Raw genomic sequence first — 15,064 nt, forward strand, 5'->3', positions numbered from 1 at the left:
AGATCAAATGTTTAGATTTTATCACATTTTAGATTAGATGAAAGAACGTTGTAATTGAGCCTTAATCAATAACCACAAGGGGATTGAAACTCAGATTTAAATCTGTTTTGATTATCAATCACGAATCGATAATTGCTGGCACTATAAGTACAGTATTCTGCGAATAACAGGGCAATTCAAGTTTTTGTTGCAAAAATGAAGCTACTGCTCATAGCTGTTCTTGCGATTACTGCCTCAGGTACGATACCATTCAATATTACTTGATTTTTCTCGATTATCGATTCACAGTGCCGTGAATTTATTTCATCATACCATTTCCAACAATTTCGAGGCACTTGGTTTACATCGAAAATTAATTATTTGATCAAAATAATGCAGTTTACGCTGGGGAGGTGATTGAACCTGAGCATGACTACATGTATTTCCCTGACGGAGACGGAGTTCCTCAACTGATCGACCTGCTGGAAAAGGGTGAAGATCTGACTGGTTTTGATTCGAGTGATTCCATCCTTTCTCGCAATGTCGAAACCATAACATTCAATCTTTTTACTCGGTGAGAATAGAGTTCTGTTGACTTTTAAGCGCCGTCTGACCAGCTCAAGCTAATTACAGTCTTCTCTTTGCACAGTAACAACCCCAGGAATTCTCAGCTCTTAGTTCTCAACTCCGTATCTAGCGTCAGTGGTAGTAACTGGAGCAGTTCTCGCCCGACTCGATTTATCACTCATGGATGGAGGTCGAACCAGAATTCAGACGCCTGCATTACCATCCGCGATGGTAAGAAACCGGTGCAAACTTATTATCAAAAATAAACTGTAGTTATATTAGAATCCAGAGTAGTTCTTGATACATTTCAATAAGAGATCTGTTGATTTACCCCTAAGAAAGGGCTGAACAAGGAATGAAATATTAACTTGGCGTTGTATCTTACAGCATCTAAGCGGATTTCGATCATCCCAGCTGAATGGAACATTTATCAGATGAATCCTCTGCTGTCCAAAAACGGGTGAAAAAAAAAAAATATTCCATTCAGCTGGAATAATTGAAATTCGCTTAGACGCTGTAAGATACAGCGCAAAGTTAGCGTATCATCCTTTATGCACCCTTTTTTTAGGGTAAATTAACAGAAATTTTATTGAAACTTATCAGGAAATATAGAACTAATCTGGATGTGAATAGAATTGTAGCATGTTTTTGACATAGAGATGATGGGGATGCTAAGTTCACACCGGTTGTAAGAATTACAGGAAAATTGTTTTTTCTAAGACGTAATTTGACTTCACATCGTTGAGTCCTGTGTTCATATTTGTGTTCATATCTCCTCGTTTTTATCCTCAGCCTACCTAGCTGAAGGCGACTACAACGTGATTGTGATCGATTGGAGTTCCATTGCTGGTGCTCTTTACGTGAGTGCTTCATCAAGCGTCAGAGGTGTTGCCGCCAGAGTTAGTCTGATGATCAACTTCCTCAGCGCCAACGCCGGCCTCAACGTAGCATCGACGAAACTCGTTGGACACTCTCTAGGTGCTCACGTGTCTGGAATTGCTGCCCGCAACGCTGAGGGCACAATCGACGCTGTCATAGGTGAGTAAAAGGCAGATGAGATTCTTTAACTCGTTCGAAAATCCGGTCTTCTTTACACAAGGAATCGTTTTTCATCATTGCACGAATATTTTCACAGGTCTCGACCCAGCGCTTCCTCTTTTTAACTCTGCTGGAGCTGGATCCCGAATTCACCAAACTGACGCTGACCATGTTCAGATAATCCACACAAATGGAGGACTTCTCGGCATCATGGATGCCATTGGTGATACCGATTTTTACCCCAACGGCGGTAGCAGTCAGCCTGGATGCGGACTGGACCTTGTCGGTAAGTTTCGCACAAGTTGAGAGTTTGTCATTGCGCATATCGCAGCACTCTAACACATTATCCTTTACAGGGAGCTGCGCCCATTCCCGCGCCTATTACTTCTTCGCAGAATCTATCAGGAACCCGACCGGTTTCCGTGCCACAGGAACACGTTCAATGTACCTGGAAGCACTTGACCGACACAACGAAGTGTACATGGGTGGTAGAGTTTTTAACAAATTGTAAGTACGAGTAGAAAAACTTTGTTTAGTACAGAAAACAGCTGCGGAGATACTTGTGTATGTCCACCGAGAATTATTAGTATCAAACCAGTTACAATAAAGAGAAAAAAACTTTGGAGCTTTGCCATTACAGCTTCGGAACTAATGAGCGATTAACATTATTTTTGCAGTGCCAGAGGCAGCTTTACTCTTGAGACAGCCAGACAGTCTCCCTATGCTTTGGGATGAGCAGAAGCCTTGATTTGATTTCTATAAATCAGAGCATGATGGCTGGTGTAATTGTATCTTATATATATATGTTTAAATATACTGTAATGTAATTTTTTTTAAAGTGCATTACCGTTTCATTATGCTTTGATATATTTTTTACTCCTACGCACCATTATATTTGTAGATTCTCTTTAATATTTCCGTATGAAACTTATGTCGAGTAACAATATGAACAAATCTACATCTGAGATAAAGTCTTTGCTTCTTCAACTTCTCTCTTCGCATCTAAACGATTGATGTAAAAATAAATACAATATATCACTATTTACAAATCATCCAATGCGGATTTCCGCAAATTTCCCTATTATTTGGATCCTATGACAAGAGAAAGTCTTTTATTTTCTCTCTTTGCCTGGCGTCGATATAGAAGAATTATTCCATGGGGACGCGATTTATCACTTTACTATCTCACAAACTCTGCTTAAATTCACCGAAGCTATTCCTGGAACGCCTTTACGAATCAAATAAATTTCCATTTAAGAAATTGCATCGATCTATGAGTTGATCGATTGTAATCAGTGAACTCAGTAAATCAAGATCTGAACTAGCAAATCACAGGCAGCAAATCGTCCAAACATTCTAAAAAAGTATATAAAACAAAGTACTAATCATCGTCTGAGTCATCAACTTTTGTGGCAGTTGCCGCTGGCTTCTGATCATCCTTGTAATGACGATACTCAGGTTTCAATTCCCACATATTTCTGTGCGGGTTCTTCAAGTTGTAATTGCACACTTCATTCAAAATTTCTTTCAAGTAAACCTGTAAATCAATTTTTTCATGAATCATTGCAAAAGTGTAATTCCCCAATTCTCAGAAAAATCGTATATGTCTGCAAAAAAATTTTATAAGATTGTGGCATAACTTACGATAGGCTGCCTGGTGATTTTGGCAAGGTCTCGAATATTGTAGTACTGATGTTTCTCAAATGCTGCAAATAGCATCTCTAATACCGCGTCTTTGTCATCTCTCATCTTCTTGCCTTCAGCCTTCTTCTTTTCGGCATATTCGATCTGTAAAAATAATGCAGATAAAATCTCCAAATAAAGACAAACAGAAAACACGGTAAAATTCTTCAACAATTACATTCATAACTTACGTTGTGTTTGTGATCAGATACAGGTTTGAAATTCTGTACAACCCTATCCAATTGTTGAACTTGCCTCTGAGGCACCGATGCTCGTTTTATGCTTTCCAACTTAAGCTTCATGTAGCAGTTGTCAGCTAAAAATGTAATTTCGAATTTAAATTAACAACGCAGTCGAAGATTGGAAGAATATTTCAATCTATTGAACTTTTCTGAAAATTTGCCACTAAAGTCAAGGTTCAACGATTCTGAATCACCCATACTTACCGTAAGGGCGGCATTCAAGTTTCTGCACTATTCTACCCTCCATGTAAAGTTTTTCAGTCTCTGGAACAATAGCATCCGAAGTGCTAGCAGCTGTAAAAATCATTGGAATAGACAATTTAGTAGATGCATAGATTCAAGCCAGAGAATGCATGCTGCATTGTCCTAATTTATTAATTCGTACTTTGAGCAATTCTAGGATCAAAGTAATAATAGACTAGCTAATGGTTTTAGTGATTTTGAAAGAAAAGCATACAGCCACAAAAATTGTTCACACTCACGTGTGACATGAGAAAATACACCCAGCATTTGACGAGTGACAGTAGTTACATCCAGCCGGTGTGCCTTTGGAATTTCCTCTTCCTCTCGTTCCTTCAGAGCTAAAACAGCTTCCGAAAGTCTTAGAGAAACTTCTGCTTTGGCCCCTGGATTTCTGCGGATAAAACAACCCTCATGATCAAGGGGAGGGTGTGGAGCGATGGAATGATTGTCATTTCTACAATCGTAAACGATCTTCGGTTAATTTAACATTTTTAACAAACTTTGTGATTTTCAGCTTGCCAACTTCTATATCTCCGGAAGCCTTTTCCCACTTGTTCGCAATATATTTAGGAACCTTAACCAACCATACTCCTCGTCCTGCATTACTCAAATCTAATTCTCGGTCTGTGTGAGGAGGCGGTGCAGACATGATACCTGAAAATAAAATATTTCAGTTTCCATTCTCGCATTCATCCTGGCAATTATGGGTCGAACGCTAGTTTCTGTCACCTTTAACCTAATTACTTATTGCATATTGGATACAAACATTAACTATCTCAAACCTAACCAAACTGACTATTAAAGTGGCCAGATTTCAATATTGGCACTGCTTACCTTGTTGCAAATGGCCTCAATAATTATAGACTTTCAGTATTTAACGAGGCGAAATGAAGGGTAATACTCCGTTATACTTATCTTCTGTAAATAACTGTTTAAATAGAGGTAAAATAAATTGTACATACAACAGAAACACTTGCTTCTGATAGTCTGTTGTAAAAATTGAAAGGACTACCTTTTACGAAATTCTGGGGAAATTTAGTTATTATATTTGGCAGCAGTGAGAACGGCTTACCAGAAGAGTCAACGCCGGGCTTTTACACGTATTCAAATATCGCGGTATTATTGTAAACCCCTACCTAAACATATCATGCGCATTTATTAACAAAAATAACAGATTTGTTCTTCGGTATGTACAGTTCTTGTGATTGCACAACTTCTACGTTCTGGATTCGTGAAAAAGAAGAAAGAAAAAAAAAAAGGGGTTTGATCAGGTAACAGGAAAAAAAAGATTACGACAGAAACAAATATAATAGACGTAAAATTTATAACTTTCCATAATTTGATTGTAAAGAAAGCATCGCTAATTCCTTATTCCTTTCCTTAATACGAATCAAAAATATTCTATCTTTATTGCGAGTAATTTCATATTTTCCCGCTGAAATTCAGTAATGTACAGTATAGTTCACGTCTATGACTTGCATATATTCAACGAATATTTTAATTCATCATTACAGTTACATTTTCCACGTATTAGTTAACTACGACTTCTTGAAGAAATTAAGCAGCGATACTTGCTTCCGCTTGTTAGCAGTCTTTGCTGCAACATCAGCGGTAGAAGGTTTTGCAGCCTCTACCGGCATTTCCTCTTCCTTATCTGAACAACTTTCGTAAACGTATTCTTTTTGAGTGACAAAATACCCATCTTCATCGACAAACGTTTTATCGACCAATTTCCGAACTTTGCGCCTCCCGCCTTCACACTTGACCAGAGGTGGCGAAGGAGAACTTTTAACTCTTTCAACAACTTGCGGTGGTTCTTCAGAACTATCAGGTTCCTCAATATCATCCCTAGTCTCGCTGTCATCACTTGATTCGTCACTAGATATCACAACTATACGTTTTCGTTTCTTATTAGTATTCTCGCCCTTTGAAGAAGTCTTGCGTTTTTTTCCTCGTGAAGAAGATGCTACTTTTTTTTTATCGCCAGTTTTCCCAGAGCTGAGATTTTTCACCGCCGATTCTTGTTTGCTAACTTTTTCAGTCTGTGGTGATTTTTCTTCAAACTTTTCTACGTTGGCCTTTTTCGAATCGCTGCAACTCTCCACCTGTACTTTTGCTTCCTTGTCGCTGGTACTTGGAGGCTTTTTCTTTGCTTCAAACCATGCATTCTTTTTCGGTAAATTAGTTTTCGGAGATTTTTCTTTGTCTTCATTAAGTTTAGGCTTTTTTGAATCGCTAATATTCTCCGGATTTTCTTTTGCCTCCTTGTTGTCCGAACTAATAGGTTTCTTCTTCTCCTCGAACCAGTTATTCTTATGGGGTGAAGTAGTTGTCAAACTACTGCTTGACGCAACAGGTTTACTCTTCACACCTTTCACAGATGTCTTCTCCTTGCTTTGCTTATCTATGGCCTTAGCAAAAAAATTGTTGAAGGCAGTTTTCTGTGTTTTTGCACTCGAATTAGCCGCTGCTGTTTTATTTGTGGTCGATTTAGCACCGGACTCCTTGACATTCTTGGCCTGATCAGTAAGCTTCGACTCGGTATTCGCATTTGCCCGAACTTTCGGAGCTGTAATCTGAGTATTGTTTTTCATCTGTTTATTCGCTAACAAGGCGCTACCCCAACGAAGAACTTCCATCTCATGATCAGACCTGAGAACAGACTGAGAAGAGTGGACAGCGCTCAATTGAGAATCGCCTTTGTCAGTAATGGCGAGTAGCTCTATCTCAGGGAGAGTTTTTTGCAAGCTGTAAATATGCTCGGATATTATTTTTTCAAATTTCTCCTTCGCAGATGCCATATGATCCTCTTTGACGACCTCGACTCGCATCTCTCGCTCCTTGACGTATCCCATGAGCAGGAAAGTCGCACTGATTACATGATTTTTCTGCACTCGTTGAGTTTCCCAGTACTCGAATAACAGCTGCTTTGACAAATTCACGTGGATGCCTAACTCCTTGCTCAACCACTTGTAAGTAACCTGTTGACAAATATCTATAATCAAAAATGAGATGATGTTTCAGAAAGAAGGGTTGACGTCAAAAAGCAGTGACAAGAGCAGACAACTTGGAGTGAGATAAATCTCACTTTAACATTTATTGCACTTAAGAAGATATGATCTACGAAATAATGTTTCATATCGTTAGAATTGAAATACGAATGTCAAACTGTAAAATAAACATAAGAATATGTTCTAGACTCAGCTAGGTTAGATTGTAAGTTAACAAGAGCAAATGACAGTAATTTAAATGTATTGTAATATCGCTGAATAATTATCTATAATAATTACTAATTTGTCGTCGTCGTTAATGTAGCCCGCAAGAGCCTCCAAGTAAATATCAATTTGTTTCCGAATCATTTTGTAAAAATGTTGTACGTTTTGTATACTCCGTTATTGGCTTTACGTGAATCCCGCGACAATTTTACTTGCGATACAATTTGAACTAGGGAATTTTTATGACCGACGTTGTGCACACTGATTAAAAACCGCGAGCGGAAAGCGGGCAAAGCAAATTTGTAGCGCTATGTTAGGTTCCATGGTTGCCAAATTAGAGATAATTCGTATGCATCGGAGGGATGCATTCTGCATTGTTGCCACCAAGTGGAAAATGGCTGGGTTATAACAACATAGAGCTGTCATTGTCTCGAATATTGAACAGTTGAAACAAAAAAACTTTCTTATTTATTGAAAATGTCTCATGTCCAGTATGTAGATGAACTCGTTAAGGAATACTTGTTATTCAGAGGGTTTAGTCAGACGTTAAAAGCCTTCGATAACGATCTTAAAGCTGAAAAGGAGAAGGGATTTAGAGTAAGTGATGCATGACGTTTTGCCCCTCTACAATTATTTAACAATAACAGACGAAAACTATCGCATCAAATCATCGATATCTTCACACATACGTATCAGATTAGGATCTTATACAATTATCAATGAGAGATCAAAACCCAAAACGAGATGCAAAACATTCAAATTGCTGCATATATTTAGCGATGAATATATTGCTATGAAATATCACAAATATATACTTTTTCTTTCTCTTCCATTGCTCTTTATAGAAGCAAAATTATTATTTACAGGTTGACAAAATAGTTGATCAGCTGACACAGTACATATACAACTACGATCTAAATGCACTGAGAGAATTATGGGGCCATTTGGATTTGAGAATGTTTTCTCGTCTTGAGAATCATTTCACACCTGGTATAAGAAAGCTGGAAAATGCTGTATTGAAAATGTACCTGGTTAACGCGGCGGTTAACAACAAACAGGATCGTATCCAAGAGTTTTTTATTAAAATGGCACCGGAGCTCCAGGGTCATAGCGAATGGAAGGAATGGTTCGGTAAGAAAAGTGTTTAGCTTTAGTTTTCAGTATTACCAATAGATCATTGACTCGTTATTCACGAAACGAAATTTGTGCATCCACAGCGCTGCCATTTATTAAAAATCCCGAAGATAATCCTGTTTACTCGGTTCACTTCAGCAGGCAGTGGCAAGACACCATGCTCGTTTCGTTGCACAATTTTTTAGCTACAATATTCCAAGTGAGTATTATTCAAAGGATGTGATAAGAGAAGTCATACAAATCAAATCAAAACGTAGATTGTATCTATTTTTTTTTGTCTCAGTGTATGCCGCAGCCGACGTTGCTAGCTATAGATGAAGATTCGGTAAGACTTAAGCGTCTCCAGGAGGAAAATGACACTTTGAAACAGAGACTTGCTGATGCGGTCAAACCAGAGACAATATCGGATGTTAATGCAGGACCTGTACCTCAACATCCACCAATCATGGATGATTTTTATATCATAGCTCAGTAAGAACCAAGATCTCGACATCTGAATCCAACAGAAATAATCTCAAAAATCGGTACACAAGTGCGTAACGATTAAATGATTTTCCTCTATTTCAGAGAATCACCTTTAACAGAGAATCCGAAGACGCTGAAAAACTTGATAAGAAATATAGGTGGCAGCTCTAGTCCCGTACTTGGTAGAAAACCTATAGTGAGTGTTAAAAAACAGATGGAAACTGAACAGATCACCAAGAGACTAAACACAAAATGTAGAATAAATTCGCTAAGCAAGTCAGAAGCTGTTGCCAAGAGAAGTATCAGCTGTGATTCAAGATTGAACAGTTCTAGGAAGAGAGATTCTCCCATAGACGCGGCATTTGAGAGAAAAAATAAAGAGAAAATCGACGCCAGCTACATTCTTCTTAGTCAGGTGAGATTGATGCACAGAAAATAATCGAATGCGAGTGATTTTAAATATTCTTTACTGTCTAAAATGTTCCTTCGTTTTAACAGGAAGAATACACTGAACACAAAACGTCAATTATTCAATGTAAGAGCAACGCAAGTGGTTCTTACGTCGCGACTGGTGACGCAGATGGAGTAATTAAAATATGGACACCGATTCCGTCCCCAAAGTAATCAAGAAAATGCAATATCGTTACAATTATAGCATACATTGCTTATATTTTGCCAACCGACAATTCATTTTCCAGAACAGTCGCCACTTTCACATCAACAACGGTAAATTCCAACAATGCCATAACTGCTCTAGATTGGATATCAAAGAACGAAAGATACTTTTTGCACGGAGACAATAACGGAATAATTCAATTGCACGATACAAGGGATAGTAAAAGATTATGGGAAATCCATCACGAAGGTTCCCGAATTGTAACGTTGATATGTAATCCAGCCGAATCTACTTTTGTCTGTTCGGTGCAAGGTTCGGTGTCAGATTCCAGTGAAGGGAAACTACTGCTCTACGATATAAAAACAAGGAAACTAGAAAGAACTCTACCATTAGACCAAAACTTGACTGCCCTCTGTTCCACGTTCAATCACAATGGACAGCTATTGATAACTGGTCTATCTAACGGTAATATCGTTATGCACGACTTGAGGAGGAACGAAATAATAGATAATTTTAACTGCCATTCAAGTCCAGTGATTGACATCGAGCTGATAAACGACTTCACGAATATTTGCGCCCAAAGCGAAGACGGTAGATTATGTCAAAGAAATTTAAATCAGACAAACAAAAATACGTGGGAGATGAAAATTAAGGTGGAAAAAAATTCAGTACATGGAAAGCTATTCGCTTTTGACCAAAATGGGAGTCACATGCTGATTTGCACACAATCGGGCGGTAACATTTACAAGGTAAATAAAGTTTTACATCTCGGTGAATTTTTTCCCCAATTCTCTAACTCCATTGTTCGTGTGTTTACTTAATTTATTGTATAATTTTTCAGATGCCACCTGGTACGCAAAAAGTATTGGAACTTGGGGGCCATAATGGCACGTTATGCTGCGACTGGTCGACGGCAAATCAATCTGGAACCTGTATCACAGGGGGAGCTGAAGGGAAAGCCAGAGTATCGACTCTACTTTCACCATGATATAAAAGTAAGATAAGCCTCTGTGTACATTCGTAGGGCAACTAGAAAATTGTACCTCAGATGATTGTGCCTATCTGAGATAAAGAATTCTGTCAATAGTAGACAAGTAGTAGTTTTTAAAAAAAATATACCATTTTATTAAAACTACGCGTATTTATAGAAAAGGGTTGAACAAATGTTGGTAGTCATTGTTAAAAATCTTGGACATGAAATCTTAGTTCAAACACGTGATTGGACAACCACAAAAGAAGCTATTATGGATTTCGATTGGACGACCATTTTCAAGTAGACAAGTTTTTTAAAGAGAAAATAGTTCTCAGGTGTTATTTCTTAGGCAATAATAAATTGTTACTGAAACAGTATTGAAACAATTTAAAAGAAATACTTTAAAAACCTCGACAAGCCGTAATTTATAAAATTAGGGCAGTTTGTAAGCGGTTGAATGTTTTAAAATGTTATCGATATGTTTAATAATAATGATAATTCGTCCAAACATAATTGACAAAATTGTATAGTTCTAATATAATAGATTTGTGGTCAATAATCAAAGGAGGAGGATACACAAATACACGTTGAATATACCTATATTGTAAATCATGACATATACTGTGATGCTGATAATGATCTTTGCATAATTGTAGATAAATTTTATTACACGACTGAAAAATAAAAAGAAAAAGAATATTGTAAGCATGTAAATCGTGAATTTTGTAAAATACGTAACAAGAAACTTCCAAAAGTAGTCATTACTTTTCTTTGTATTTTTATTCCAAATCTAGCGTTTTTCCTCAAATTATAATGTAGTACGTACGATGCTCTGTAATTTTAGAAATATACACTTGATATCATGATTATTGAGTTTAATGAGTAATATAGAACAAAATCGCAGTCATATATTGAAATATAAAACGGCCGTGGCTCGATAACAATAAATAAACTGAAGCTATTATCAACATCAACCCTGCAATTATTTTAATACAAGCTCGTACCTCCGCAGCCTATGTCTCAACAAGCAAGTAATTTTGGGTGCAGCGGACGCAGAGATGATCTGTAAAATGGCCCTGTAATATCCAGCTGTGGTGACCAATACCTCCTCAATGCCTCATTTATTTCCGACGGACTGATTGGCTTTATTACGACTCCCTGTAATCAAAGAGATTATATAATGGAACGCGGCCAATTATTTGTGACTCAGGTAAAGGAGAAGAAATCCATAATCTCGTTTACCATATTATGCTGATAAGGCTTGTAGGTATAGGGATTACAGTGGTTTAGTTTCAGCCTTTCAATAGCGTCTCCATGAATCTTACTCTGATCTTGTCGGACCACAAGCGCCAAGTCTATAATTTGCGCGACAGTTTCGTAAGCGAGATAGCTCAAAATTTGGTAGCCTTGTTTTGATATTTTCACATCATCTGTAAGCGTTGAAGATTCGATTTATGATTAGATACTGAACAGAAAAAAAATATAAGTATATACTAGAATGGTTTTTTTTTTTTCTTCTTACATAAACTTCGAAAAGTTAGTTTTGAGCCTCAAATTAAGCCTCGTGAAACCGAAGCTCGGTAGCAAAATTCTAAAAGTTTAGTTCGAGTGTTTGAAAAATTCAAACCGGATGAGTAACGTTTTAGAATTTTGCTATAGAGTTCCAGTTTTACGAGACTTCGTTTGAGGCGAAAAACTAACTTTTCAAAGGGTACATAAGAAAAAGAAACTTAAAAAAACCAACCTGATCTATACACATAATATGGTTGAATTCACTTTACCATCCGGGCATACCCAGTCGCTGAATTTGTGTCGCTGTTTGTTATTTGTGAAGGAAGCGTGCCGTGCCTTTGAGTATTCCACATATTGAATTTCATCCATTTTTCTAGTGACCATCTCTGCCCTGATCAGTCTGTTCTGTTTAACGATATCAAAAGTGCTTCTATTTTCGAGTAATTCCCCTGTATTGTCGATCAATTGAATGAAATCATGATAAGGACGTTTTCGCTTTGTCAAAACTTCGCCACCGTCAGCCTCGAAAAAATTCCCCATACTCTCTGGTTGAACCGTCTTGTGCATTATTGCTCGCAGCTCTTTTACTTCTGAAACAAAAAGAAAACAGATCAAATTGAAGGGATGTATTTAGTTTACAGAGATAGATTCACAACGTACCAAAATTAATAAGACATCAATGTAAGAAAAATACCACTTGCCTAGGTACTTCAACAGCCGTTGAACCTTGACCTTATCTTTGCGCATGAGAAAAATAAAATCTTCAGGTGTTATTATTCTATTCCCTCGCCTATCAGCAACTTCGCACGCCCTGTAAACAATTGCTCGCATTTGGTGCAGTACGACATCCTCGATTATTTTTGCTGACTCTAACAGCGGGGCTGAACTGTCGCCAAATCCATGCATCATTTGACGGATTTCTAACCAGAAAATAAGCATCAGCAATGTGGAGAAAATTGGATAATAGATAATGAACGAGCCTGCGGTATGGATTTCATATTCTTATGTCACAAACATAACCAACAGAATTCTACCTTCTTTATATTTATGTATACGTATATAATAAATTTATATATTTCACTCACCCGCTGTGTAGTTGATTGGTTCATTTTTAACGTCAGGTACACTTGTCATTTTTAAAGTAATTTTAATGTTTGTTTACGTTTTGTTGTTTCTTTACAAACACAAATTGCTAGTAGCAGACATCACATCGGCAGGTGTTCCAACCACTCTTGTTCCAAGTCTGTTCTAGGGTAGTAACCCTAGAATCTAAATGTTACTGGAGTACAGCGAAATCTAAAATAATAACGGCGCCTAGTGTCAGGCAGTTCTCATTACATGCAGTCATTACATATTCTGTGTCCAGTAGCCGCACATAATGCTATCTATCATCATAATTGCAAGACTTGCTATGCTGTACCCTTCGCTTTTTGCTAAATTCATTTCTGATATTTCCTGCTCTAGTGGGCAACCGTGCAGCTCAACCTTGAGTGGGGACTGTTTAAAGGTATTGTCGTTGTTTCGGCAAAGTATCGAATTAGTCAAATGTGTGTCTCGCGACACTCAAAATCGTCCTCACGCATGGACGCGCACTCGCGTGCAATGTTTACTAATTGCCGTCTCTGCGTCAAATCTCGCCGCTTGCCAGTCTCGCGACTCAAAACAGCAGCTGTATCTCATGTATTGTCTACTGTCTCAATATCATGTATGTGTGTAATCTATGTATTCTCTCGCTCTGTAAACCGTCAGTCTGCGCAACGTTCTCTTGCGATACTGTCTGTATCGCCGCATCAAGATCGATGAAAACCTCGCTTATCGTTAATCATTATCACTCTCCATGTCAACATCATTTCGTTTCATTTACTCTTGTCCTCAATCACTAGTTCGCGGATGCTATGTCGATGATCCATATCTTTTTGCCATCTCTCTAAACAGAATGGTATAAAATATTTTATTTTGCATATTTAATTTTATCCTTTAAAAAAATCCTTAACCCCTTGTAACCCCTTGTGACATTTCTGTAACAAACTAAATAAGATCCTAAAAAATCCATACGGAACGTATTAATGACAAGTCCTTAAATGACATTTATTTTAAAATTTGGTTAAAATAACGGTGCCATGGCCACCATTATGCGGCTGCAGCCGTCTGCTTGTGATGTTCAATTGAAACATCCGCATTAGCGCAAGGGACACAAAGAAAACTGCAGAAAACCTTTGGTCCGTGTGGCTGCCGGACCGAGTTCAAACTTCAACCCGCCAATTCGGCGCCTGAATGACGTGGCCCGTCTTACAATTTTGGCGAGCTACCGTGAAAGAGGCTGGGGATTTGAACTCAGATCCTCCCGTTCCGTAGTCTTTGACGTTACACGCTACGCTACTACGGCTGGTAATATAAATTAATTGTTTGGAGGGCAAAAGCCCAAAGATTTTATTGATGGACTATTTGAAAATTGAAAATTTAAAAATCCAACTTATTTATCTGATAGTGCAGCAAAAAGATTTATAAAAGTTATATGTATGTTATCGGATTATTTATATATTAGTATGGCATTTAATAAAGGTTGTAATGATGATATGAGTGAACCATCGTGATGTCTTTTATTTTTCTGACACTACCACATGTGCACGCGGACGAGTGGATTTCGCAACGTGAATTCTCAAAGACGAGAGCATACTTTTCAAATGTTTTGTGACGATATGATTCCTTATTCAAAATTGTTGTGGGTGAAATAGCAGTGGAAGATTACAGTTAAATCGAAAGTAACGAACAAAATTATTATAAAATATTCCGTCGTCAGCTGATACACGTATTCACACACTCTCAACGTCAACATGGCTACGGCTGAAACGCCTGCGATAGCATTTCGCTTGTTTAACGATTCACGGCACTTAGATACCACTGGAATTTATTTCACCCACAACAAAACAGCAGCTCAAATAGGTTAATTGCAGCTCCGTTGTTGGTTAAGCTCTATTTACTGATATTTTACGTTGCAAAAATTCAGTGATACTAGATGGCGTCATCATAACTTTTGGACTTGTCGCTGAGCTAGCGAGGCCTCGCGTGACGTCATAGCTAGCAATTTGAATCGTATTTTTCATCAATGTTTCTTTATGACGTTATCACGTCAAACTATCGTCCGTAAACCGACTTTACAGACAACCAATTTTTTTTTTTTTTTTATTATTATATAAAAATGGTGCTGAAGTCGTCCCTTCGAAAAAAGTTGACCTTGCTGCTGTTAATGGATTTGGTGCTTCACTTATCTGAAATAAAAAAAATTAAAAATGACCCTTAATTATTATGAGTATATCTATCGCAGGAACTAAAATGAAGAAAAAAAAATAAAAAATGATAAAATGGCATATTGTCAAAATTAGAAGTCGGAAAGCAG

At 37.6% G+C, this 15,064-nt stretch overlaps 5 protein-coding genes across 10 annotated transcripts; 2 read left to right on the top strand and 3 right to left on the bottom strand.

Annotated features, from left to right (window-relative positions):
• Positions 1 to 147: 147 nt before the first annotated feature.
• LOC107224756 (phospholipase A1 VesT1.02) lies at positions 148 to 2,422 on the top strand. The gene is made up of 7 exons (XM_015664936.2): positions 148 to 238; positions 379 to 553; positions 629 to 777; positions 1,339 to 1,584; positions 1,682 to 1,870; positions 1,941 to 2,091; positions 2,262 to 2,422. Exons 1-7 carry the CDS (start codon positions 196 to 198, stop codon positions 2,317 to 2,319), a joined length of 1,011 nt encoding a protein of 336 aa, XP_015520422.1. The 5' UTR covers positions 148 to 195; the 3' UTR covers positions 2,320 to 2,422.
• On the bottom strand, positions 1,716 to 4,764 carry LOC107224749 (general transcription factor IIF subunit 2). Of its 2 annotated transcripts, none has more exons than XM_015664928.2 (7): positions 4,587 to 4,764; positions 4,253 to 4,406; positions 3,992 to 4,143; positions 3,714 to 3,803; positions 3,459 to 3,583; positions 3,229 to 3,372; positions 1,716 to 3,121 (listed from the first exon to the last, which is right to left on the bottom strand). In XM_015664928.2, exons 2-7 carry the CDS (start codon positions 4,399 to 4,401, stop codon positions 2,966 to 2,968), a joined length of 816 nt encoding a protein of 271 aa, XP_015520414.1. In that variant the 5' UTR covers positions 4,402 to 4,406; positions 4,587 to 4,764; the 3' UTR covers positions 1,716 to 2,965. The 2 variants fall into 2 exon arrangements, with proteins under 2 accessions (XP_015520414.1, XP_046590075.1); XM_046734119.1 differs by lacking the exon at positions 4,587 to 4,764 and adding an exon at positions 4,482 to 4,540.
• A 468-nt stretch (positions 4,765 to 5,232) lies between these two features.
• LOC107224752 (DNA polymerase delta subunit 3) lies at positions 5,233 to 7,203 on the bottom strand. Of its 2 annotated transcripts, none has more exons than XM_015664931.2 (2): positions 7,043 to 7,203; positions 5,233 to 6,733 (listed from the first exon to the last, which is right to left on the bottom strand). In XM_015664931.2, exons 1-2 carry the CDS (start codon positions 7,109 to 7,111, stop codon positions 5,291 to 5,293), a joined length of 1,512 nt encoding a protein of 503 aa, XP_015520417.2. In that variant the 5' UTR covers positions 7,112 to 7,203; the 3' UTR covers positions 5,233 to 5,290. The 2 variants fall into 2 exon arrangements, with proteins under 2 accessions (XP_015520417.2, XP_046590070.1); XM_046734114.1 differs by having other exon boundaries at positions 5,233 to 6,747; positions 7,043 to 7,173.
• Positions 7,204 to 7,332: 129 nt separating this feature from the next.
• LOC107224757 (WD repeat-containing protein 91) lies at positions 7,333 to 11,306 on the top strand. 3 transcript variants are annotated; one of them, XM_046734112.1, is made up of 9 exons: positions 7,333 to 7,564; positions 7,834 to 8,098; positions 8,185 to 8,300; positions 8,385 to 8,572; positions 8,669 to 8,981; positions 9,065 to 9,186; positions 9,265 to 9,931; positions 10,024 to 10,177; positions 11,168 to 11,306. In XM_046734112.1, the coding sequence occupies exons 1-8, from the start codon at positions 7,445 to 7,447 to the stop codon at positions 10,168 to 10,170; spliced, it is 1,938 nt and encodes a 645-aa protein (XP_046590068.1). In that variant the 5' UTR covers positions 7,333 to 7,444; the 3' UTR covers positions 10,171 to 10,177; positions 11,168 to 11,306. The 3 variants fall into 3 exon arrangements, with proteins under 3 accessions (XP_046590068.1, XP_046590069.1, XP_015520423.2); XM_046734113.1 differs by lacking the exon at positions 11,168 to 11,306 and adding an exon at positions 10,331 to 11,129; XM_015664937.2 differs by lacking the exon at positions 11,168 to 11,306 and having other exon boundaries at positions 7,334 to 7,564; positions 10,024 to 11,129.
• LOC107224751 (transcription initiation protein SPT3 homolog) lies at positions 10,958 to 13,267 on the bottom strand. 2 transcript variants are annotated; one of them, XM_046734118.1, is made up of 6 exons: positions 12,753 to 13,267; positions 12,369 to 12,587; positions 11,937 to 12,257; positions 11,398 to 11,585; positions 11,160 to 11,313; positions 10,958 to 10,987 (listed from the first exon to the last, which is right to left on the bottom strand). In XM_046734118.1, exons 1-5 carry the CDS (start codon positions 12,799 to 12,801, stop codon positions 11,176 to 11,178), a joined length of 915 nt encoding a protein of 304 aa, XP_046590074.1. In that variant the 5' UTR covers positions 12,802 to 13,267; the 3' UTR covers positions 10,958 to 10,987; positions 11,160 to 11,175. The 2 variants fall into 2 exon arrangements, with proteins under 2 accessions (XP_046590074.1, XP_015520416.1); XM_015664930.2 differs by having other exon boundaries at positions 10,958 to 11,313; positions 12,753 to 13,263.
• Positions 13,268 to 15,064: the final 1,797 nt, after the last annotated feature.

The sequence above is a fragment of the Neodiprion lecontei genome, chromosome 3 (assembly GCF_021901455.1).
Source record: "Neodiprion lecontei isolate iyNeoLeco1 chromosome 3, iyNeoLeco1.1, whole genome shotgun sequence".
Taxonomy (NCBI): domain Eukaryota; kingdom Metazoa; phylum Arthropoda; class Insecta; order Hymenoptera; family Diprionidae; genus Neodiprion; species Neodiprion lecontei.